This window comes from Lycorma delicatula, chromosome 7 (genome assembly GCF_047948215.1).
Source record: "Lycorma delicatula isolate Av1 chromosome 7, ASM4794821v1, whole genome shotgun sequence".
Classification (NCBI taxonomy): domain Eukaryota; kingdom Metazoa; phylum Arthropoda; class Insecta; order Hemiptera; family Fulgoridae; genus Lycorma; species Lycorma delicatula.
Window position 1 is genome coordinate 3449629 of NC_134461.1, and position 26488 is coordinate 3476116.

The 26488-nt window shown below is 33.9% G+C and overlaps 1 protein-coding gene across 8 annotated transcripts in view; it reads left to right on the top strand.

The window, feature by feature from the left end:
* The window catches only part of sbm (L-type amino acid transporter sobremesa), a 228274-nt gene that overhangs the window by 169270 nt on the left and 32516 nt on the right, over positions 1-26488 (top strand). For all 8 annotated transcript variants that reach the window (XR_012757233.1, XR_012757234.1, XM_075371848.1 and 5 more), the window contains exons 4-6: positions 10668-10910; positions 14447-14572; positions 24949-25093. Coding sequence is in view for 6 of the 8 variants with exons in the window: in XM_075371848.1 (XP_075227963.1) it covers positions 10668-10910; positions 14447-14572; positions 24949-25093 (514 nt within the window). In the remaining 2 variants the exon portion in view is untranslated. The remainder of the gene's footprint in view (positions 1-10667; positions 10911-14446; positions 14573-24948; positions 25094-26488) is intronic.

Below are 26488 nucleotides of genomic sequence, written 5' to 3' on the forward strand. Positions count from 1 at the left end.
TTTAGAAGATTTCACCGCAAATTCTTGTTCGCTATAGATCTATAAATTTCGAAATCTATCGATCGTAAGTAACACCGTATCGTATTGATCTTGTAACATCGCATTTAAAATCCTCGTTTTTTTCTTTTCCTAATATCCATCTTTTACTGCCGTAAATCACAAAGCTTCACACAAGTGTTTTCAATGATTTCCAATTATTAGATTTATATTTGATTCTTTTTACGTTAATACTTCTTACGTGACCGATCTGAAAGGTAAAAAGTTGTTTTCCTTCTTTATCCCGCGACAAGAAAGTAAAAAAGAAAAATAGCTTAACTTTATTAACATTTGAGATTTTATAAAACATTTTACTAAGATAAAACAAACAATAAATGCCGTTGCTCGTTTTTAAGGTTTCTGTCACGAGATCGTATATTTTTCAGCGGTATCTTGTTTGAAGTTTAATTTTATTGTTGTGTTTTGTCGGACTGCCAGCAATTGTAAATCCGCAAATACCGCTACTAGATATTTAATTTTTAACTCTATGGCAACAGTGTCTTGCATTCTGTTTAATAATAATAATATTAGTAACAAATGTAGAATAAAAAATCGTAATGAATAATACGTTTTTTTATTTAATATACTTTTACTTGTATATTGTTGTGCCAAACCCCCGGGGGATTGCAGAGCAAAAATAGACATTCTTAATGTAATTTTTATCGGTTCACGATTGTTTATTTCACTGCAAGTTTATAAGCGATCATTTTTAAGAGGGAGTTTTGCAAATATTAAGAAGAAACAAAGGTTGATACTTTTATTTTTACAGATTTTTGATGCTAATTACGCGCTTATTTGTAAAATAAGAATTTTTTCGTATAAAATAATATTTACGTCCGCTTTTGTTTTTTTATTATCAGATTAGTTAATATACTAAGTAATCGATTTTGTGTCCGTTCGTTCTTTTTAAATAATATAATATAATAATATTGTATCAAAATTGAGAATAAAGGAACAAAATTACTTTTCCCGGTAATAAAAGGGAAAATAACGTATTGAGATTTTTGCAAGTTCCGTAGTTTAATATCCCCCATTAACCGAAAAATCCAGACCCCCGTGTAAAATTCCGGAACACTATATGTATACAAACGTACGTCCTATATTTTAATCAACATCTCCGAACTGCCTGAACATTACAAGTTGAAATTTGATTCAAACATTTCGTGGAACGGGCTATTAATACCGTTAAATTTTTAATATAATTAGACAACAGGGGTGAGGTATTTACCGCCGTTTTAAAATTTCAAATTTATTGTGGGGAAACTTAGAAACGTACAATTCGGTTCGGCGGTAATATCGTATGAATCGTTGATGATATTGAAATTTTAAGTCGATCAGACTTAAGAGTTGGAGATATAATCGGCTTAATTTCTCTAGAGTATTAGTTGTACATTTCTAAAGCGGATCGCTAGAAACTCATGGAACGCGGATAAAATATTTTTTTGGATTTGGACGGAAAATTAAAATATTCCAATTTTCAGATGCGTTTTCTCATAAGGACCTACGGCGTTCAAATAGCGTATAAAAGATCAAGCGTATATAACCTTCCTATTAACTACTAGAGCGAAGAAAGGAAAGACGAATGAGAGCGATAAGTTTTTTGGAACGAAATAAATTTTATTCTAATTTTATCGTGACAATTTTGTTTTACAAATAAGGGTCACCGAGCCGAGCGTTTTAGCAGATGTATCGTATTTTAAGAATCGCGGGGGACAAGGCACAATGCTCTTCGAAAGTTTTCATTACGCAAATAAGGTTCGTTTAATTAACGTATTGCCAACTAGGTTATAACAGGTTAGGTTTTTTATCTGTCGTATCAGACGAGTTAGGCCGAGAAAAAATTACAAAAATAAATCAAAAAATTAAACGAATCGGTTCTTGACATCTTGACCGATTTATTAATCGGGACGTTTTTTTACTTACGTACATTAACAAAGAAACCGAATATCGCGCAAATAAAAAATTAACAGCCGTCTTAAATATATACGTCGATTTATTTTCGGTTAACTACCGCAAACAGCGGAAGTCATTCGTTAACAAATGTTATCGGGTAAATATTATTAGCGTAAATTAGTAATTTTGGCTAATATTTTAACCCAGGATTACGCTATCGGTTTTTAATTCTATTAATTCCTTTGAGCGATGCCAAAAGCACGTCTGTCAACACTTGTCGTTTTAAATGAAGATAATTTACAAGTCGCACAACGTTCATCAAATTGTTGACAGCTTTGTCTTGCTTTAAATACTTATACCTAGAATATAATGTTTACCTAGATCGAGTAATCGAAGTGTCTTTCTACAAATTATATTAAAATCGATAAGAATCTTCTAAAGTTTTGGTTTCGCAATCTCTGTAAATTTTATCACCGTTAGAATTTTAGTATTTTTTTTTTTTGCGTTGGAGTAGGGAAAATCTGCAACCAGACGCCCAGCAGCCCGTACTGCTGGGTATGTGGGGCTTCCCGCTGAAGGCGGGGGCCCGCTAAAAACCCTCCCCCACTCGCGAAGCGGTGATGGAACCACCGTTGGGTTCCACATCATCACCGCACATGACTTCGGGTACACGAGGTGTCATCCTCCACAGCCGGCCTTCCACCGCCGCCCTCGAACCGTACACCACCCGATCACCTCACTTCTTTTTTCATCTTTTTAGAGAGAACTCCCCGAACCGGCTTACACGCAGATCTCTCTCTCTCGACTGTCATGATTCCCATCATTATTTTAGTCTGTCGGTCTGTACGTTACTTTATAATACAACAACTATCGATCCGATTAAAATAAAATATTGCCGTTGAAAAATAGGATTATCAACAAAAAAAAAAAGACCGATTATAAGATTTTAACCCCCCCCCCTTTAATAAAAAACGATTTCCTGCTATCTCCTTGTGAAGTTTTCACTTTCTTAAATATTTGATAAAAAAAAATTAAACGAACAAAAAACAAGTCCGTAAAATTTTCAGCGATTTTTGTTTATAGCAACTTTTTGAAATCGCGGGTCACACTGTCCCTTTATGTTCGTGATAAACAGTTTTCGTCTCGGTGCAAGACTTGTGAACAAGACTACATCTCGCTCAAACGTCACGAACGAGAGACGCGGCTGCCTGCGGGCCTCGAAACCAGAAAGCTGTACAGAATATCTGGAGGTTTGTAATATACATAAGAAAATAACTGATATCGTATTAATTTTACGAGATGATAATCGGGATAAACATTACAACATCGCATTACTTTTGAACGTAATAAAAAAAAAGTATAAATGTACTACGTTCGTTTAACTTTATACGATTTTAAAATTCTTTTCAAAACTAAAAATCTGTATTGTAATTAATGTTTCTTTTTCTTCTTTCTGAGGCGGGACTTCATCCGTTTCTAGATGATTATTTACTACTTTCCGTCGATATCCGTACGGCTGTTGCAGTAGCTAAAGCTATAAGAGAAAGCACGGTGCTCGATCAAAATTTTTGGTACACGGGTTTTTGCAAATCGTACGTACGTAAATACCGTTTACAATAAAGATGGAGTATTTTTAACTTCGCTACAGAGGTAGTACTTATGAGGCTTAAGTCGGTTTATGAATTATCGGAATTAGGGGTGGGAATATAATTAGCTTAATTTCTTTAGAGCTTTTTAAAAATATATTTTCAAAACTTATAACTAAAAACTTACGAAACCTGGAAAATGTCGTTAAATTTTGGCCCCGATCCGACAAAGAATACGGCTATATCCAAAATAACTGTTTTTTAAACCGGCTTAACCGATCTTAATTGTTTTAAGTAACAAGACTGTACTCGAGTTCAGATGTTATTAATTTTTTTCTAAAATCGTTAAATACGTTTTACGTTTAACCGTGAAATTAAATTTAAATTTTTCCTTATGTTTACGATTAACGGAAGATTTATTTTAAAGATTCTGAAGCCCTCAGGCAAAAATTTTAAAACGGGATTCATATTTTTTTTTATAAATTTTTTATATTTCATTTTTTAAATGTTATCTAAATGTTGTTCCAAAGTATTCTTACTTTCCCTTTAGTAGTTTATTTTTTAGAAGCTGAAAGTTAAAAAAAAAACAGAACAAGAATATTTTACTTTAATGAAACCGTCAAATTTTTTTATAAATTATATATATATATAAAACAGCGTTCTCGTCACGGTTTGGCTCACGCTATACGGTTTCTTGCCTCTTTCTCATCGTGGTCAATTTTTTTTTTATTTTACTTTTTTTAGTCAAGTAACGGGAGGTAGGTGCACCCGGCCGCGTCGCAAGTACAGTAACAGTGACAGTGGCTGTATAGGTCAAGCCGTCTCTTAATGTATCGAAAGTTACAAAAACTTGAAAACGGTTTTTAAATATTTATCTGAAGAGTATTTTCAAATTCGAATCTAGGGAATATCTCGTTTAGTATAATCTGAAACGGGGATGGTTTGCGATAAGTTTTCAAAAATGTTTTTAACTTTCTTCACCGTTTTCGAGATCTAATTTCGAAAAATGTAGTATTCGGTTGTTTGTTAACCGCATAAAGATTACACGGCAAAAATCAAGTTGACTATCGTCATTTGTTAACCGAGAGATTAAATAAATAGCCGGGTTTCAAAAAAAAAAAATTAAATCCGTTTTAACCCTTTAGACTCGGAATTCAAAAAACTTCTTTCTTAGCGTAAACTTACACCGTAAGAAGAACGCGTATACAAATTTTCATTAATTTATCTTCGGTAGTTTTCGATGGACGTTGATTACGAATCGTTCACAACATGTCGTTGTACGGGCTGTTTTCTCTGCGTGCAGATAGTTAAATTCTGTAACAGGTGGGAAGTTAGTTTATACTGTCGATAGCGTTCGGCTTACATAATTACTGTTGAACTGTTATCCGTTTCGTTTATGTACCTCCATCGATAATATCGGCATCTACGTACGCAAAACGAGAACGGTTTTTACGTTCGTATCGGGGAAAAATAATGTCGACACTACTGCCGTCCGTGAAGAACTTTCCGTATTTTCTAATTCTCCGATAACGATCCCCGTTAACGTTTGAGTAAGATAAATATAATATTTCGAAATATCGGAAGCGTCGGAGGTGTTCCACGATCAAGTATTACTTGAAAAAATCTTATTCTATTAAAAAAACGGTTTGTTACAGAAACGTCGGTAGGCTCGCAAACGTCGTCGGGAAAAGCTTCCGTTTGGAAATATCCGAAATAAATTTGGGAAGGATCGTAAAGGAATTGAAATTTTAAATATTATACGAAAACGATTTTAAAATAAGGATTGATGTTTTAGAGGAATTTATTATATTTTTGTTTTTCTAGATCGGCGGTAAAACGGTCTAATAGATAAAAACAGGCTTAAAATCGAATCGACTTAGTAAACCTCATAATTTTGTTAATCGGTCGGATGAAACTTCTCGCGTAATTTTGGAGAAAGAACTTAATGTACTGAAGTGCATACCTAAAATCGCATAAAAAGGAGTATCGAAACGTTATTTCTTCGAAGGAAGTGTAGCAGGCGATTTCTATTTTGAGATGTTACGAAACGTTGTTATTTTCAACCTATTAGTTCGTTTGTTTGACAATGACCGTCTCTATGTTTGGCGTACAACGGCGCACTCCTCATCGGGTTCTTAAAATTAAATTACTTGGAACAAACCTTTTTCGAACGAATAAGCGCCGAGGAAGTACCGAGCAGTCACCTGACCGGATGATGTTTGATGTTCTGCGATTTTTAGTTTTCGGGAATCGTCAGATAAATTATATCTACTTCAAATCTCTATAAGCTGAACCTTTTAAGCAACCGGTGAAAATTCTTTCGTTTTTATAAATCGAGACAAACGTTTACAAAGTTCACAAAAAAACGAGTAACTCAATAAACGCTGCTACGAACTTATAAAACCAGAAGGAAGACGCGTTAAATACTTTCTCCGTGTAATAGAGAATGCTATTTTCTTTTACTTTCCCGGCTGTAGTTTTACGCCGTTATAAAGGCTTAGCTATAAAGGGAAAGCATAACTATACGGTTCGAATTTTCGCTTTAGAAGAGCCGCCTAAAATGCACAGAAAAAGTATTCAAGTACGTGTGTCGGGCTAAATTTTGATCGTTCCAAACCGGTTCGAAATAAATTCTCCGAAAACGGCTCATAATTTCTATACGTGGAATATTGTGGACGAAATTTAAAACAGGAGATGTAGTTTTCGCCATTCTTCATTTTTTACTTTTTTTTATTGCGTTGTTATAGAAAAATTAAGCTTTAATATGATGAAAATTAAGTTATTTAAAATCCCACAGTTTTGCCCACAATTTAAAAGTCCCACTTTAACTTTGAAGATTGAAAATTTAACGTATCTAGTATTAACGTAAACGACATGAGAACACGTATGATAAGGAAATTCCAGGAGACCAGATTTTTTACCCACCGGGTTGGTCTAGTGGTTAATGAGTCTTTCCAAATCAGCTGATCGAGAGTTACAGCGTTCAAGTCCTAGTAAAGCCAGTTATTTTTACACGGATTTGAATACTAGATCGTGGATACCGGTGTTCCTTGGCGGTTGGGTTTCAATTAACCACACGTCTCAGGAACAGTGGAACTGAAATTGTACAAGACTACACTTCATTCACACTCATACATATCATCCTCATTCATCCTCTGAAGAATTATCTAAACGGTAGTTACCGGAGGCTAAACAGGAAAAAAGAAAGAAGGAGACCCGATTTAAAAACTCAAAAAGATTTTATGTTTTCCAAGTTGTGGCTGTGTATTAAAAATACTGTACGAGCTAAATCTTTTTTTGAATTATTTTTTAAATACAATAGTATAATTTTGATTATAATAACGTCAGTCGCTCGAGATCACTGATCTGGACTCGATTGTTTTTACTAGAATTTTGTTTTTTTATCGATTATATTTTAAATACCGCATAATTTTTAATATAAAAAGGTAATCGGATCGAGGGTGTCAAATTGTTTCCTAAATATTTTTATCGTTTTGAAATTGTATTTTAAATATAGCGTGATTAAATTATTATTTAAAAACCGTAGGACATATTTCAAATAAAGATTTGTCAAGACAAAGCTGTAAAAGCGGAAAAAGGGTACCACCTTTTTTCGGGTTTTTTTAAAAATTAACTCGTTCTCTTATTAATGATTGGGAAAACCAGTTTTTACCCAGTTCGGTAATTTACACCGATCGAGTCGATGGTAGAACGATTTACTCGATCGGTGTATCTTTTAAGAAAATCAAAATATTAAATAAATTTAACACCCGTCGTGAAATCCTTCGAGAAATGTTATTTAAATTGCAAGACGACTAAATATAACGTTTTTAAAATAAACTCGGTTTAAAAAAATAAAAAAAATAAAAATGCCAGAAGAGATCGACGGAAAAATAAATAGATTTACTGTAGATTGACTAGCTGAATTATTCGGTGTTGTTTAATAATTTATTCCATTCATAATTTTTCTTAAATTTTTGCGTAAGACACTTCACCCAAAATCCATCTATAATGAATAAATCGTTAAAAAAGCTCTTTTACACCGAAATTCTTTCATAGATTTCCTTCTTAAAGCGGAGTAATTTAAATAAGAATTACTAAAATATTACTGTTTAATACATTTAAATCGGTTTTAATTGTTAATAGACGATGTAAGTCGGTCCACTTCTGTATATACAATTAATTTAATCTTAACACTGTTTGTTTAGGTTTACACACAACATCTGAACTATACAAATTACTCGTTATTTAACCCTCTTATCTATAAAAATAATCTTTGTAATTTTAAACGACGGCAATGTATATATGTATATATATATATATATATATACCGATCACAGTTGTTTCACTTCATTTAACATCTGTGTACTATTATTACACACATCGATTTTTTCGTGCCTAATCTTCTTTTACTCTCTGACTCTTTCTCTTTTCTTATAAACAGTGGTTCGTTTTACTTCACTTATTTTGTTTAATATACTAAATGTTAGCGACGCCGGCTAGTTTTTCGTCCTTTTTAGTTCATGTCGATCAGTGACCGACGATAAATCGAAAAAAAATTTTTGTAATAAAACGTTTTTAAAAATTATTTCGAAAAGGTTGCGGTAGTCCTTGCGACATCTTCAGTGACCGAGTGCCATTCTTCTCGCACCGGCATCGGTCGATATATTTTATTTTTTTAACCTTTGGGGCCACCGTTAGGTATTGCTTAGAGGGATGAGATGAACGGCAATTTTTTTAGCGTGTGAAAATACCATGCCTGACCGGAATTCGAACCCGGCACCGCCGGATGAACGGCCTATATCAAATTCCGACACCGTAGTGCTGTATTGTCATCGACGTTACATACGCGTACCAAATTTCATTGATTTTTATACGATAGATGAAAAGATATAGCCGTTGCAAGATTCGATTGTAACTAAAGCGAGTTAAATAAAAGCTTATAAAAATAAGTTTGAAGTTTTTAAAAGTTTTCATTATAAAACTTATTTCGGGTTGTTATCGAATAAGTTTAATATCATTACGTTTTACGTTTAACGCTTTGTCGCCGTCAGATTTCATCGTTTTTGTTTTATCGTCGATAATTTTAAAATTAAATTATTCCCTTGTATGCTACCAAAACGCGTTAAAATGTATAAAATAAGTAGAAACGGTGTGATATCATTAATGAAACCGGCATTACGTGATATTAATATGAGTATTAAATATACGCCTCTCGATTAATTCTCAAAAGACTAGTATTTCGATGATTAACAGTAATGTTTTGTGAAAAAAGTACTTTCGTACAAACAGCTTCTTTACCGATTAGAGCTTAAATAATTTTGTTAAGCTAAAAACTGCCGACTGTAAAACAGTGCTAACGAAATTCTACGTGAGCTGAAATTACGTAATTAGATTATAATTTTCCGACCGAAGTTCTAACTTATTAAGCGGCGTACCGTTAAATAAATTTGTTTCCGCATCGATAAATGATGCGTTACTATAATTTTAAACGTGTTTATGGACGTCCCATTTCTTTTTTTAAATTTATATTTATTTATTAATAATTGTTAACCTCTGATAGTAAAAAAATTTACGATAAATAATAATTCAATAACAATTTAAAAAAATAATACAATGAAAAGTATTAGAAGTTATTAACGAAATAAAATATTATGTACTTTTCATTTAAAAAAAATATGTATATGTATTTCAATAGACGTAGAAAAAAGTCATGTGGTGTCCACAACAGATTTCTATTATGTTATATTTTTGCTTTCCTTAAGACAATTTTTGAACTATGGAAATTGCAAACACTTTTTTGCAAAATAACATAATTTCAGTGATTATAAATGACAATAATAACAACACTATTAATATATTATTGACCGCGACGTGGAGCGTGCCCAACCGAGCCATGCACAGAGTCGGTGCCTGGCTGGACGACCATGGGTTGTCTCTAGCACTCGGCAAAACGGAGATAGTGGTATTAACGAAGAAGCGTATCGACACCCTTCTCTCGCTGAGGGTCGTGCTGGAGGTTGTCGAGACCAAGCCGGCCTCAAAGTATCTCGGTATGATGATCGACCGGAATCTCAGCTTTGGTGAGCAGCTTTGCTGACCGCCGACAAAGCTGCGAGAGCCGTAACCGCTCTCAGCCGGCTCACGGCGAATATCGACGGACCGAAGGCCAGTAGACGGCGACTGCTGACGTCCACGGTGCATTCCATCCTGTTATACGGGTCGGAAGTGCGGGCCCAGGCATTAAGAGCTGCAAGAAACCGGAAGCGGCTCGCGCAGGTGCAACGCTCCGCAGCCTTGCGAGTCGCTTCCGCGTATCGGACGGTTTCTGAGCCTGCAGTATCGGTGGTCGCCGGCGTCATACCCGTTGCTATTTTGTCAAGGGAGCGCCAGGCGATCTACAGGAGGCGACAGGCAGGCGAAGACCGAGAGACCGTTGCCGACGAGGAACGCACTCGCACGTTCCTCGCACGGCAAGAGACCTGGGGCCACGAGACCGGAGGACGATGGACCGCAAGGCTTATCTCTCTGATCAAACCGCGGACGGAGCGGCGGCATAGAAAGGTGGAGTATTACACGACCCGGTTTTTAACGGGTCACGGGTACTTTCGCGCTTACCTCCATGTCATAGGAAAAGCGCCGTCCCCCGACTGCCTCTGTTGCCCCGGTGTACGGGACGACGCTGAACACATATTTTTCAAATGTGCTCTGTGGGCGGCAGATCGAGGGACACTAGAGGCGGATCTCGGAGCAGTGAGCCCCCGCAACGTGGTTGCGATGATGCTCCGTAATCTGAACAGCTGGGAAAGTATAGCCCGATTCGTCGGCAACATTCTCAGGACCGAAAAGGTTGACCTGGATAGTCCTGAAAATTAGGTAGCGCCTAATCAGGCTAGTATAGGAGAAGTTGATCGGAAGTAATGTGTTAAACGGTTCCGGGTCGAGTCCTGGTAGAAAGGGGGGTGATTTTAGTCGGTAGTCTGCCGATAGTGATTGGATAATACAATCAGCGGGAGCCCGACACTCCGTGCGTCAATGCATTTCTACCTCCCTCCGCAAAAAAAAAAAACAAAAAAAACTACTATTATTATTATTATTATTATTATGTGTATTTAAAATATTAATTACTAATAGATTTTTTTTTATTTTCAGGAGCCCTAGCATACGCAGAATTGGGGACGATGAACACAAGTTGCGGCGCAGAATACGCATATTTTATGGATGCGTTCGGGCCATTGCCTGCATTTCTATTCTCATGGGTATCGACACTAGTATTAAAACCATCTCAAATGGCAATTATATGTCTCAGTTTTGCCAAGTATGCAGTCGAGGCGTTTGTGACAGAGTGTGAGCCCCCAGACACCGTTGTTAAATTGGTTGCCGTTCTCGCTATAAGTAAGTTTTAATTTTCTTTAAACGTAAAACATATGCACCCGTATATTTTTCAATAAATTGTATACATTATATTACATATATTTATATATTAATAAAGCGTTTATGTACTATACATTACGCGATAAATTCTGCGTAAATAAAATTAAATTTTTTTCTTCGACGTTTGGTTTTGCTTTTTACTTGAGGTTAATGAAACTATAAACGCAGAACTAACCTCAACCTCATTGTACGTAATAAAATCCTTTTTGTTTTATATCATGCGCGTTTCATTTTTGTTTATTGTAAATATTATATCTGTTGTATTTTATGGATTTTTAAACAAATTTAAATTAATTTAATCCTAAACTTAGAGATGATCTCTATCGCCACACTATCGATATAAGTTACGATGATTTTTTTTTTCAGCAAAAATTCAATTGTTCGTTATAAGAATTGCGTTTTATAAGTTGTAATTTTTTATTCATCCGCTTTACATAATAACAGTATTTCTAGCAAATATTCTTTTCCGTTTCAATGAACCGAGATTTTTATCGACCGAATCCAAATTATGAAAAAAATATTAAGATTCGTTCAGAACTATAAATAAGTTTTTTAATTAGAAATTAGAGCTTTAGTTAACCAGAGTTCCAATTTTACATACCCGATTTAACCGAGATCCAAAACGAAGAACAGTGTTTCGGATACGAGTGATGGGAAAGAAATTAAATTCGTCCCGTGAACCGATACGTACTCCTACCTTCTTTGTCGACGATTTATCAAAGATTTCAGGAAAAACTGGCATTTCTTCCGCCACCATCCCGTTCGGTCGCCCTAAATCATAAGACCGAATGACTTTGCCGCAAACGGCAACTGAGCCTCGAACAGTTTAGCGACCGGTATCCTAACATAGCTCCTACAGCTTGCCTAACAGCGTCAGCGGACTAAGCGCGGTGCCATACACCATCGGCTTACGTGCCCCAACCCCTCATTTAACATATATTTGCTAAAACGGTTAGGCGCACCTCGTCAACTACTAAAAATATATATGATATCCGTAAATTAAAATTTACTTCGTCTAGACAGCGATTCGCTGCCACGCCTAGGTCGCTGAATGCCAGCAAGTACCTGTTCACCATATTAAAGTTTTTGGAGCCTTAATTGGTCGGTGGTCAACCGTATATATATCTCGGTTAGCTTCACACAGCAGCGCTGTAGGAGTCTTTTCCCTTAGGTGAACTACTGATGTTGGTAATTTAAGACGTACCAGAAAGGTAATCCCTGCGCGTTTCGTAATTTTAAGATGTTTCCGGTACGAAATTTAATAGCTTTCTTTGTTAAGTGTTGCTTTTAACTCGCGATCGTACGCGATATAACCTCAGCTGATATACGTATAATAATAAAGTAGATAAATAAAATTGTACATCGGCTTATCGGATTAAAAATCTGGATACAAAGCATCATTATGCGAGGAAGAGGATGATAAATCGGTAAAGAGCTGCCTTCACAAATCTGCAAAGCTGTGATAAGTGTCGGTAGAATTCGTGTAGTAAAACAGTAATTTAAACCGGATTTATTCGTGAAAAGTATGTTTAATTTATAATAATGAAGTTGAAATCGTATACTGTATTGACTTTTATCATCTGCATTTATAATTGTAATAATAATTTTGTTCTGCGTTTGTAATAATTCTGATGCTCATAAAAACTTGCGTTCAAGCGTAGGAAAGGCGATAAAAGTGGAAGAATATGAAAAATTAAATTAAGAAGTCTTACTTTAAAGAATTCTCAATTTTTATCGTAATGAAAAACGGATAAAATGGTATTTGGTTATTTTTATTTATTTATTGTTTTTCGTAAAAAATTCACTTTGTAAAAATAGGTAGTTAAATCTAATTTGAGTCGTTTTTGAATTTAAAAAAAATTAATTATGCTTTTGGCTCAAACGTAATTAGGAAATTCATTTGAGTTTTCGAATTCCCTGTTACTCGGAACTCTTACGTATCTGTAATGCGATATGGCACCGGCTGGAAATTCGATATAATTATCAGATGTTGGCCGATAAAGTTACAGATCGTTTTAATATATGACGACTTTATTAATTTTATATGTTTTTGCCTTTATTCTTCCTCCTAGACGCCTCATGAAACGTAATTTTTTTTCCATAACTTTAATTTTACATATAGGAGGAAACAAACTTTACGCCGTAAACACATTAGTACTCTCAAAGTTTGTCTTTTAAAAACGAAAGGATCCTTTATGCACTGCCCCGCTGAACACTAATAAATAAGCGGCTATCAGAAAGTAGCAAATTGTTTCGGTAGATGCAGCCAAGGTGATGATTAAAAAAAATCTCAGAATACCCCTTGAAGGAGGAAGGGATGAAAGTAAATAAAGAAAAGCACGGGAAGATGACCGATCTGTAAATGAATCTATTGTGATTCGTTTACAGATAAGTTTACTGAAGTAGTTTACTGCAAAACTATTTTTTTTTTGAACGACTAGAAGTACCAAAATTTTCAATATAACATCGTAAAATCTCCTGTCACGTGTTTCCGATCGCTTTGCGGCCATCGTTGCTGTTTCTTACTCTCTATTAGTCGATTTCAATTTTTTACGGGTTTCTTGAGGCGATAAGACACGAGATAATTAAAATACGAGTATAATCGAAAAGCGTGTCGGGTTTGAATTTGTATCTCTTCATTTAGCGTCCGAGTCTACCGTTCAGGTGCAGGAAACTCCGCGCCGGAGATTTTGACACGGTGAGCGGTTGCTAGTACCCGCGGCATTAAAATGAAATTGTAACAGATGATTTTGATCGAACTCGTACGAGTAGATGCGGTCACACCGCGTTAGAACGAATAAGAAAATGGCATTTTTGTCTAAACGGGGCCGGCTGTACATTACCGGGAAAATCATACGTTCAGTCTGTTTTTGTGAACGGTAAGTACCGTGCGTTTCCGCAGATCAGACTCGGCCGCTCGCTATGTGACATGCCCTCGGGCGAGGTCAGGTCCTGTGATCGAATCCTTAGTATGGCGTAGGCGCTTGCACGATCGAATCGGCTGTAGTCGAGTAATCGCAACGATGTAGGGTTTGGCCGTGCCAGAAAAAGCCGGTGAACTAGGCAAAATTCCAGTCCCTAATGTAAATTTCTCACTTTCTGCGTCAAGTCTCGCCTAAAGCGAAAAAGAATGACTCACGCGCCTTTACGACAGGCATGTCGAGTGAGCCCTGGACTTCAGTCGGTGACAGGGAATATCCGTCGATGAACTGCAGTAAATCTTATTCCGTCACCCACCGTGACATCTGGATTGACAGCTAAGTTTGCTTACGTCAGATTTCGTAATTCCAAAGAGCGGTATTATTCTTTCCTATTGCGTTTCAAGGTAGGGAGTGTTTATGACAGAGTTTAAATTTTAATTATACTCGCCGATTTGAACTCTATTTACCATAATAATATGTATCGTAATATAATTGAATATTATTATTACCGTAATAATATAATTGAAATCTACTCGAAATGTACTTTTAATGGTTTCTTATCTTTTTTTCTTACAGTGATCATAATGTTTATAAACTGCTACAGTGTCAGCTTAGCAACAGGAGTTCAAAATGGATTTACAGCCGCTAAATTAATATCAATACTTATAGTAATATGTGGCGGTGCGTACAAGCTCTTTCAAGGTAAATTTATTATACTTTTATTTTTACTTCCTTCTGTATTTCTTCTATTTAATTGTACTCCCTTGTACGTCGTTTCACTATAAGAAAGGAGTACATTAAATTGTCGCTTTACACTATCTGTTTCAGTCTTTCTTATGGCTATGATACATCTAAAGCGCGTGAAGTTCAAGAAAGATTAAGTAGCCGCCTAAGGTGTTCAATAAATAGCGTATCCGCGGGACAAAAATGAACGATGTCGTTTATAAGACCGCTGATTTACAGCCGTATACTGTATTCAGTTCGGTAAAAAGGCGATAGAAAAAACAACATTCCTTATTTTCTTTAATAAATCTGACGTAGAGTATTGTTATTCTTGAGGATGACTGAAATCTAACGATCGTGACATCGTGCAAAATATTCTATTTATATATAGTATTTGGATATTATGTAGATATAAATTACAATTCCCAGTAGACGTTTTAATTGAAAACACTTTTCGATAAATTTTGTTTCGGTAGTGTAAGTAAATACGAGTATTATGCGATCTGATAGATCCTAGAATTTTTAAGCGTACAAATGCGATTAAAGTACACGCATATTATTCTGTTTATTCGCTTATTTATTTTTTTATATGAAACTAAATATTCAGTTATAACTATTTTTAATGTTAAAATCACTATATTATTAAAAAACACAAAAGCAAATCGATAAATAGTTTCTAAAAGCAAATTCAAATAATAACTAATATTAGCGAGAGTGTTTGATAAGTCTGTGGAAAGTTAAGAGATGGCAGTAGTATTCCGTTATTGAAGTCGTTTCTAGTTTTACGCATCTCGCCAAGTTTCAGTCAGATGCATCCGTAATTCTATTCTAAGTGACCGTTTGAATCGATCAAGTATTATGATTTGGGAAAAACTGACGAAAGAGAATTTCTTGTAACGATCAAATATTATTTGCGGTTTTAAATTCTAAAACCTCAAAGGGAACTAAAGCCAAGCCGGATACGTCTTATGCTGAGCTCCATCTCGGCATAACTGTTCGGACCGATTAGAACAGTTTACAAGAGGTTCGGTTATTTTTGGAGTTGTCGCAAGAACACAAACGACGCTGAACGTTCCGGGTGGCTTATTGAGATTTCAACAGCAATGAATATCGTAAAAAAATTCTCGATATGGTGATGACGGATAGAAGATTTTCAGTGTGTGAGATTATAAGACGATAGGCGTTTTCAAATGAACGTACACAATCGATCGCACACGTGAACGAGTAAACATTTTTAAGCACGTTTTGGGGCTGTTTCAACGACATCGAGAAACATTTTTTGTAATTTCATTGCAATCGATGAAAATTCGATAGATTACCGCCTACCTAAAGCCGGGAAGTAGTCAAAACACTGGGTTGTTGTCGGGAAACTTGCTCCGAGTAAAGAAGGTGAAAACCTTCCATCAAACCCTCACCTGCGATAGTGTCATCCGGGAGCGAATCGTTCAGCAAAATATTAAGGACACGGGCCTTTCAATTACCATATCCTCGCGAGTTGACAAGGCTGACAAGAGGACATCTTTCCTGCGCTTCTGTCCAAGGGCTCTACGTACAACGCCCCAAGGGTCTCTATTCCCTTGCTGATGAACGAAGGAGCGCCAGGAATTACGCTCGAGAACCTAATGCTTTGAAAGTACCTAGCCCTCGCTCTACGGTAATCTGCAGTTAGGGCCGCACGCCGATCGGGATCACCCTCTCGTTGCACAGCCTGGCTACATAAGCACCCTGGGCATTTAGTTGACCGAACCTAATCGTCGAAGGAATTAAAGTACAGCGTAACGGCCCTTACGTAACAGCCACACTCCCTGGTAACAACTTGGTCCTCGTAATTCTTGTGCGACCTCTTACAGTTAGCACAGGCCGGAGCCTCGGACCTATGGAGAGAACTGGCGGAGACCGTGGTTACAGAACAGACCTTTGGGGGCTGGGTTACAAGATAGGAATTGTGCGATTAGGGTTCTCGCCATCTCCAGCTCCACTAGACGAGGCTAAAGCGGGGAACGTCGTTAAGATGTTGTTCCCGGCTCACTCGGTCCCGTGCGGATCGGTACTTCGGCGACGCGGGCGACTTTCCGCTCTTCTCGATGGAGGAACTGGAAGAAGTTCTACGGTCGCTGAAAGGCAGAGAAGTCCCTGGTTCCGACGGCATACCGGGCGAGGTGCTTAAGCTTATGGGGCGCTGCAGGCTCCGTCTGCTTCTAGACATGTTCACTGCTTCTAGACATGCACTGAACATGTCTGGAGGCCGGGGCTTTTAGCGCCAGATGGAAGACGGCACGTCTTGCGCTGATTCCCAAGGGCAAAGAAGACCCAGAGTCGCCGTCCTCCTACCGCCTATTGAGTATGCTTGACACAGCTGGGAAAGTATCCTAGACGCAGTTCAAGAGGTTGTTGAGGCAGTGCGGCGAGCAGAGGACCGCAATCATTTTTCGCGACGTGTGGTCCTTCTCGTTACGTTGGACGTTAAAAAACTCTGCACGGTGGAGCGATGCACCGGCTCATAACGAATATCGGTGAACCGAAGGTCAGCAGACGGCGATCGCTGATGTCCACGATGCATTTCGGTCCTGTTATATGGGGCGGAAGTGTAAGCCCAAGCGTTGAGTCGAAAGCGGCCCGCGCAAGTGCAACGCACCGCGGCCTTGCGAGTCGCTTCCGAGTATCGGACGGTTTCCGAGCCTGCAGTATTGGTGGTCGCCGGCGTCATAACCGTTGTTCTTTTGGCAAGAGAGCGCTAGGTGATCTACAGGAGGCCACGGGCAGGCGAAAGCAGGTGAAAGGGAGGTGGTTTTAGTCACTAGTCTGCTGATGGTGACTGGATAATACCATCACTGGGAGCCCGACACTATATGTGTAAATACGTTTCCACCTCCCTGTGCAAAAAAAAAAAAAATTATTATTATTCATTTTTCCCCTTAAGGACAGTGTTTGAACATGAATATTTCATGATTATAGGATCCTAAGTTGTTATCTCCCTCTTTTTCTTTTCCCAAAACCTCTTCATTCTTTAACTGTGTTCCTGTTTCCTGTTTCTGTCCACTTGTTCGTGTTTTCTTCTTTTCTTTCACTTCAAATTTTGTGTTCATAATTTTATTTGTAACGTTTCTTCTTTCTCCTATCATTTTCCTGTTGTTACTGTTTATCTTATATAAACGAGTGTGTGTGTGTATATATATACAATATAAATGTACTTGATGTTTTTTTTTTTATTTGTGATTTTATCATAAATAAAAAGCATTAAAATTAAATTAAGTAAAAATTCAAATTGTGTGTTTATTCATTTACTGTCTCCTGCCATTTCATGCAGCTGCAATGTTATTAGAGGGATGATAATATGAAATATTATTTCATACTATTCAAATATGTTGAGATAGAGCCCTTTTTTATGCAGGTAGAATATCCAAGTTATTAATTTTGGCAGATTTGTTATTTGTATCTTTCAGCCTGGTAGGCAAGCATTGACTGTGTGCTCTTATATGCTTCATTATATCTTTGTTCTAAACTGCATCCTGTTTGTCTGATGAATAACAATGAATACCGTCAAGCGGTTTAGATTATATATTGCTGGGCATTATGTTTGGAAATTAATTAAATAAATACATCTTTTATTTTGATCAGTACATAGTAGCACGTTGTATCGATCAAGTATGTAATCGGTAGATATGCTATTCCACAGGTAAAAAAAAGGGACAGCCCCAGTATTTACCTGGATGAGAATTAAGAGAAACTCTGGTAAAATCTTGATGAGAAATACCATTACAAAATTCATAATTAGTCATTAGATAAAAAATAAATCTAAATAAAGTCTAAATTAATTATTTAAAATATGAACATAAAAAAAAAATGTTTTAAAGTAAATTATGTGAAGGTACTAAATGCAAAAAAATAAGTAACTACAAAATAAATTCACAATTCAAAAGGTTAATGAAAATTATTTGATACATATTTATATACAAACTGATCAGGATGCAAAAAATTTTATGATTATTTTAAAATTCAAATAATAAATAAATTGGTGAGAAAATTTTTAAAACGTTTCAGCAGAAAGGACTCTTTCTTATAGACCAAAACAATTGTTTTGTATCGTATGAACAGTTGTGTTGTCTTGTTTCATACAGATTGATATAGTAATTTTTTTAATAATAATTGACTGATTTTTATATACAAAACATAGCACATTCATAAATATAAACAAATGGATAGATAAGTAACATTTACGTGATTCATACTTAATGGGTGCCAAAAAATGATCTGACATTTTTGTTTATTTTAATAAACTGTATTTAAAATAGAATTTTTTTTCTTCAGGTTATATTGTATCTGGCAGTTTTTTTTTAAATTAGTGAGTTATTTTCTCCGAATCGATTTTATTATGTTCTACATTATATGTATTGTTTTAGTTGTTATTTCTTCTTGTATTTATTTTTTTTTCCTAAGAGTGATTATCACACTACATATTACGATATATATTCTTATACTTAAATTATTTAGGATAAATTGTACATTATCCAAAGTTTTCCTCTTTTTGAAGTTTGTAATTTTCTTTAAAAAAAATAATAATAATACTGTTTTTAGTCAATTTTTTATTTGTATATGGCATTATTTCATTTGTAATTCTTGTTTCTCTCATTTTTTTTCTTGTAATCATGTGTAATTCTTGTGATGTTACTTATTAATTCTTATTTTTCATGCCTTTTTTACAATGTTCAAATAAAATTTTAAAGAAAATGAAAGATTTATAAATACCTTCATTGATGCCAAAATTTTTATTAATATATTTAAAGGTAACAATTCAGAAAACTACTTATGAATTAATAATAGTTTAAATTTAGGTTTCCTTAAATAGATTTCAATTCTTACTTTCATTAATATGTTTGTCCTTGAACTTGTCAACGATTATTGATGTTTCATCAGTAATTTACAATCCCTTTATATATACCTTTTATTCTGTTATTATTAGTAATCTTGATTCTACCTGCTTAAAATAAACATTATGTTGTGAAAAAAGTTATTTGTACTCCCATTACAATAGGTTAATTTTATAAAAGTTCTTTTATAGTTAAAGATTAATGTTTTTTATCAGTCTAAAAACAGTATTAATACAGATTATTCTTGTACTGTAGTAAAATAGTTTTACAGTAGTTTTACTATTTACAGCATCCTTCAGTTAATCCGTGATATGCTTATGTTGACTGACCAGACAAAAATTGTAATCTACAATTAAAAGACAAATCAAACAAACACAAAATTTAAGTCATTATGTTATAATAATTTTTTGTCACATAAATTTTCACCATTCGTGTGAATATATGAAATATAAAAATTTGTAATAATATATATTTTTTTGTCTTCAGTCATTTGACTCGTCTGATGCAACTCTCCAAGATTCCCTATATAATGCCAGTCGTTTCATTTTGGTATACTCCCTACATCCTACATTCCAACAATTTGTTTTACATATTCCAAACATTGCCTGCCTGCACAATTTTTCCCATCTACCTGTCCTTCCAATATCAAAACAACTATTCCAGGATGCCTTAATATGTGGCCTATAAGTCTGTTGCTTCTTTTAACTATATTTTTCCAAATGCTTCTTCATCAATTTGGGTGTTGGCAATTATTAAATTATATTTTGTGCAAAACTCAATAAGTCGGTCCCCTCTTTTATTCTTTTTGCCCAGCCCGTATTCACCCACAATATTTCCTTCCTTGCCTTTTCCGATGCTTGCATTCCAATCTCCAACTATTATTAAATTTTCATCCTCCTTTATGTGTTTAATTGCTTCCCACCTGGAGATCCGAAGAAACTAGTTTTCCTCTGAAATATTTTACCAAGGAAGGCGCCTCCATTTTTGTTACATGAAAATGCAGAGAGCTACATTTTCTTAATTTTCTTGGAAAAAAAACAGCCATAGTTTTCCATTACTTTCAGCTGCACAACACTCAGAAGACCGAGTGATGTTGATATGGCCATTTAAGTCCTCCTGAACTATGCCATTAACAACTACTGAAAGACTACTGCCCTCTTTCAGGAATCATTCCTTAGTCTGTATTTCAACAGTTACCTCTTCGATATGGTTGCACCTTTGGTCCAGCTACAATGTATCACTGAGCACTGAAGCCCCCTCACCATCAGCAAGGTCTCATGATTCATAGAGGGGGAAAATATGTAATATCATGGATCTACTAAAACAGTTTTCTACAGTTTACAGCCACAAAGTTTTGGTATTTTTTGACAATCTTCTTAGTTAAATATTGTTTTTAATGGAAGTACTAGATTAAAAATTTGCATTTCATCATTTTGTTTTCAATATTATTCCTTTCTAAATAAGCAGAAAACTTTTTATTCACTCAGAAAAGGTATTGTTGAAGTCCATTAAACAACATTATTTGAAAGTGAGCTATCTTATATTGTGTTAAATTCATGGAAAAATTTCCATATATGTAAAAATACCTTGATGGAAATTTTTTTATCAAAAACAATTTTTTAATTAAACAAAGATAATTTTACTCCATCGCCAAATTCCTTTCCCTTTCCTACAATAAAAATAAGTTGTAATATTTTTACTCACACTGTACTCAGCAGCAAATTACTAGTATTTGGTACAAAAAAGTGGCAGTGTACTAAGAAAAAAGACCATGATCTACTAATTGAGTGAAACCTGACAGGAAAATTTCAATGGATGACAGTCTATATTTCAATTTAAGTCTACCAAGCACCTTGATAATTCACCACAAGTCCAATTGAAAAATTATAATTTCTTCTGAAAAGAATCATCTGATTCAGATAGTATGGTTGGGCCATCTAATGACACTTAACATCAATAACTGACAAAGAAATTTTAATTTCTGGAAAATTTAATTCTAAAACTCTAAAAATATAAAATAATTTCTCTTAAGAAATTTTAGATTAAGAGATTTCATCCCATAACTCTCCAATCTCAAAATCACCTCCATATATCTATTTTGATATTTTTTTTTATAACTAATAAGTTTAGTCATATAAACAATCATTAACTTTTTGGATCAGAGGAAAAATAAATTTTGGAAATTTAGCTTAACTACATATTTATAAAAAATACTATTTTTCCTTAAATTGGTAAAAATTAGAGTTCTAACTAAATTTGATTTTTGAAAAGTTTTCTACCAAACTTTATATATATATATTTATATATATATATATATATTTATATATATATTAATATTTATATATTTTCATATATATATGAAAATCAGTAAATTTGATAACTGCATACTCATGTAAAACTGCTTTTAGTCTTATAAAAAAAAATTTATAGACCAATGAAGCTAAATTAATATTCATGTAAAATTTTTTAAATGTATTTTATAATACTTTGTCAATTTTGTGGTCGTTTTCAGTGAAAGTTGTCACTATTTTCCAGTATGGTATTGAAGATTTTTTCGAGTTATTAAAATGTAGATAGGATGCAGTAAAAGATGTATTAGATTTCATTTGTATCTGTTGATTAAATAACTAAATAATCTTTTACTTTGATTAATCATACTTTATATTGAACATGTTAGAATTGGTTAGATATGCCATTCCATAGATAAAAAAATAGCAACTGCCTCAGTATTTGCCTGAATGGATCAAGTGAAACTGTAAGTAAATCGTTGATATGCGCAGTATCACAAAATAGGCAGTTAAGATAAAAATAGATCGAATTAAAATCAATATTAATTATTTAAAATAAAAAAAAAATGAAATAATATTAAGGTAAATACTACTAGGTAAATACCAGTGGTGGCTCGTATCTAAAATTAGTGGGGTGCTGCACTAGAAAATTTTTTTCTGGGTCTTTTCAAGGTCATGGTTAAAGTTTTTGGTAAAATAAAAGAACCAAACAAATAAATCAAATAGAATACCTGGAAGTAGGATAATAATCTAATTTTACACTTTATGACATTCAAGAATATGGTGCATAAAATTTTTCGCATTGTGCTTAAAAGCCATATTCGGTTTAATAGAATAAATTATAAAATTTCACTACATATAATGTTTGTTAGTATTATTAGATAATAACTTAATAAAATGCCCACTTAAAACCACTCCAGTGGAGCTTAATTTAAATTTCTATGTACACAGAAACAAATGCATAATTATTTTTTACTAATTACCTAATCTTCCAATGTGTTTTTGCACAGATTTGGCGATCAAAGGCCCTTGCTTTCCACCAACTTCTGATCACTACTGAAAAAACAACTAAACCTCTTTCATATTCTTTTCACAGACTAAACTAGAAAAGGGAACGAACAAGGAACGTTCCATACGCATGCGAAGTAAAAAAAAACCTACCTTCCACCAGCATGCTAGGGTCAGTACTGCTGGAGTGAAAGTGCCCTCTCTTCCTCGCAGCCTCATGTGCAGGTTCCTATGTGCGCATGCACACAACAGCCAAACAGCATGCTGATGGAACTGTGAAGTTCACAGTTCCATACAAAGATTTTCATATCTTCTTCATAAACTGACATTAAGCTTAAGGATTATATGTTGTACAAGTATAAAAAAAGAATTAAAGAGAATTAAAGAGAAAGGACTCATTATATTAAATGTTATCAATAATATCATGTGGAAATAGAGAGTGCTGCAGTTCCACAGTGTCTACGCGCAAACCAATACTGGATCTGAAAGAATAATTACCAAAACGTTTGGTTTTTTATTTGCGTACTATAGAATAACTTATGGACAAAAATATATCAGATTCTTAATTAAATCAACTCTAAAAAATAAATTAATGTAATTTGAAGGTATTACAGATAGAATTGGTTTACTTCAAATGAAAACAAAAGGAGAAAGAAAAATTACATTAATACAAGTTTACACACCCACAAGCAGATCAGATGAAAAGACATGCAAAGAGTTCTGGCATCTACAGATGGTTTTAAACAACTTGGAAAATAACTGTAAGAATATTGTGACAGTATTAGAAATTTAAAACAGTCAAGTTGAAAGTAAAGAGGTAGAGAACAGAACTGTGACAGGTCCTTATGGGTGCGGCGAGTGGAAGAAGTTTAGTCAGTTTCTGCCAGGAAAATCAACTTTTCATAATGAACACCTTTTTTAAAGAAATGGACATACATTGCTCCACGTACCAGTTAAAACCAAAATAGACTAAATTCTGCCGAATAAAAGAAGTAATTACAAATATTGAAGTAAGTTCTAATTTTAATTACTTCACAGATCACAAACTAATTGTAGCTTACTTAATGTAGGAGAATACCATAAGACCTCGATCAATTTAGAACAACAAGATTCAAATTTGTACAGAAGAAAACATTCAACAGATTAGAAGAGAAAGTAGCAAAACTGGATCTGAATATATTACATATGACAGTAAAACTTTTTATAATAAAATAGAAAACATAAATAGAACTTTCAACATATACCATGAAAATCTATTCAGGTTAGGTAAAAAAGTATTATCGTAAACCACTGGAGCATAATTATGTATACATTAATACAGATACTGAAAATCCAGGATTTAAAAAAAAATGTAATTAGTATTTAAAAATCTATTGATAAAGTAATACTGTTACTCTGTCAATGAATATATTTTATTTTGAATAAATTAATAAAAAGATTTTTTTAAACAGTTAATTTATTTATTGAAAATGGCAACTAAGTATAATCAGGCTCTTTCTCATAAGCTAATGTATTCTGTTAAGTCATATAAATGCAGTTTTGTTGTCTGGTTTGGTAGAAATGAATATTGTTACTTGTACTTTTTTTTTATAAAGATTGCACATTCATGAATTATTGGATCATTGTTCATTTGTATATTTATACAGATAATATACATATACGATTTGTTTTTGTATGAAACAAACACGATTGTGTTTGAAACAACAAGGCTTTGGTTAGAGCTGGATCATTAAAAAAAATGTTTATACTTAATTGTAACAAATCTTTTCTCACATGAAACTGTTCTGAACAGCTTAGGCAATTCTGGCAAAAATAGAGAGAAATTCCTGACAATAACAAGGATGCTCCGAAATTTAAATGGTGAAACATGTTGTTTGGCATAATGAAATTTTGTAATTACCAACAAAATCATCTTAAACATACCATTTAATAAAAAGTTCAATGCAAACTTACCAATCTATATAATATAACAAATAATAATATAGTTGTGAAAAACATAATGAAAGAAAATCTATAAAAAGGTTTTAAATATTTTACATATCGTTTATAGTTTCTTTAACTTAGTACTTTATAATGCTGAAATACATAAATAAATAGGCTGATTTATTGTAAAATTAATTATTTTTTTGTTAATATTATTATGTCAATGAGAACTTTTTTAATTTCTGTACTGTAATCAATTTCTTTCTAGGAAATGTACAAAACTTTGAAAATATGTTCACTGGAAATACAGCATCTGTAGGGAACATAGCAACAGCTTTTTATACTGGCCTATGGGCATATGATGGGTGGAATAACCTTAATTATGTTACTGAAGAAATAAAGTCACCATCAAAGTAAGTCAGGCTGAATTATTTTATTTAAATTTTTTCTACTTTACCTGTAACCACAGTTTACATCAAATAGAAAATAAATTAAAAAGTTTTAGTGAGGAAATACAATATTACTATCCCACATTTTTATATTTGTCAATGTTACAAGGATTTCGGAATTCAAAAACACAAAGTTTTGTTACGAAATTCTATATCAATGGATTGCATACATATTCATTGGTCTCTGTTCATCTTTATACTGAAGGAACAACTTTATCAATAATCATAAAATGTTTTTGTGTAGTTATTGTTTTAGGATTTATTAAGTTAAAATTTTTTTAAATAAGATAAGGACTGGGACTACTTGTATATCATAGAAAGGAGTACTACAACTTATAGAAGGCTAGACTTTACGAAAATTTTACTTGAGCTTGTTTTTAAATTATTAAAAAAAAATAGTTGTCTAAAATTCCACTGGCAATTAAATTTGAAAGAAATTTCATTAAAAAAAATGTATTTTTATACAAATCTTTTAACTTTGTTTCAAATGTCTTGTAATTTATTTCCTTCCGAGTTGGTAAAATTTTGCCACAAAGCCAGGAACAACATGGAGATCTGGCTGCCAGGGGCTTCACCCTTAACAGATAACTTAGAAAGAAAATTAAGTGGAATATTAGTGTATGTAAATATTGAAGTAAATAATTATACATCAAAATTATTCTACTAAGTAAAATTATAAAAATAAGAACTTATGGTGACCATACCACCTACTCCTTCATTGGTTGTAACTAAAATTAAATGGCCTATATTCAGAAGCCATCTTAAAAAAATTTTTTTAAATCAGTGGATCCAGGCTGAACACATCAAACAAAACAATGGCTGATCAAAACGCAGAAAAATAATTTTATTATTACCCGCTCGTGAATATAATCATCCAAATACATAACGATAATGACACAGTAAAATGGAATTATCTAATTAATGCAGGAATTTCACTTTGAGTTCAGAAACAATACAATACAAAACAAAAAGATAACAAAAGAAACAATACAAAAGATAGTTTTATTTTTTCAAATCAAAGAAAAAAATGCATTTTCTGCAGCATCTGAGTGACGTACCATGAGGATAGCCTCTACTGTTTTCTCAAAGTTCTTAAACTATTTTGATCCATCTACAGTAGCTTTATTTAAAATATCACCCCACACAGTGTCCATTCTGATAACTTCTACATCATGAGTCGCTTCTTTCTAAACTTCCACCAATATCTTTGTTTTCAAGTAATTGGTATGAAACGAATTTGAATTCTTTTGATAAGACATCGACAGCTGATAATGGAAAGGATAACCCTAACTTGTCAACCAATTTGTCATGAATTGTTTTCATTCATTCTTTTTTTGAAGTGACAATTCAAAACACTTA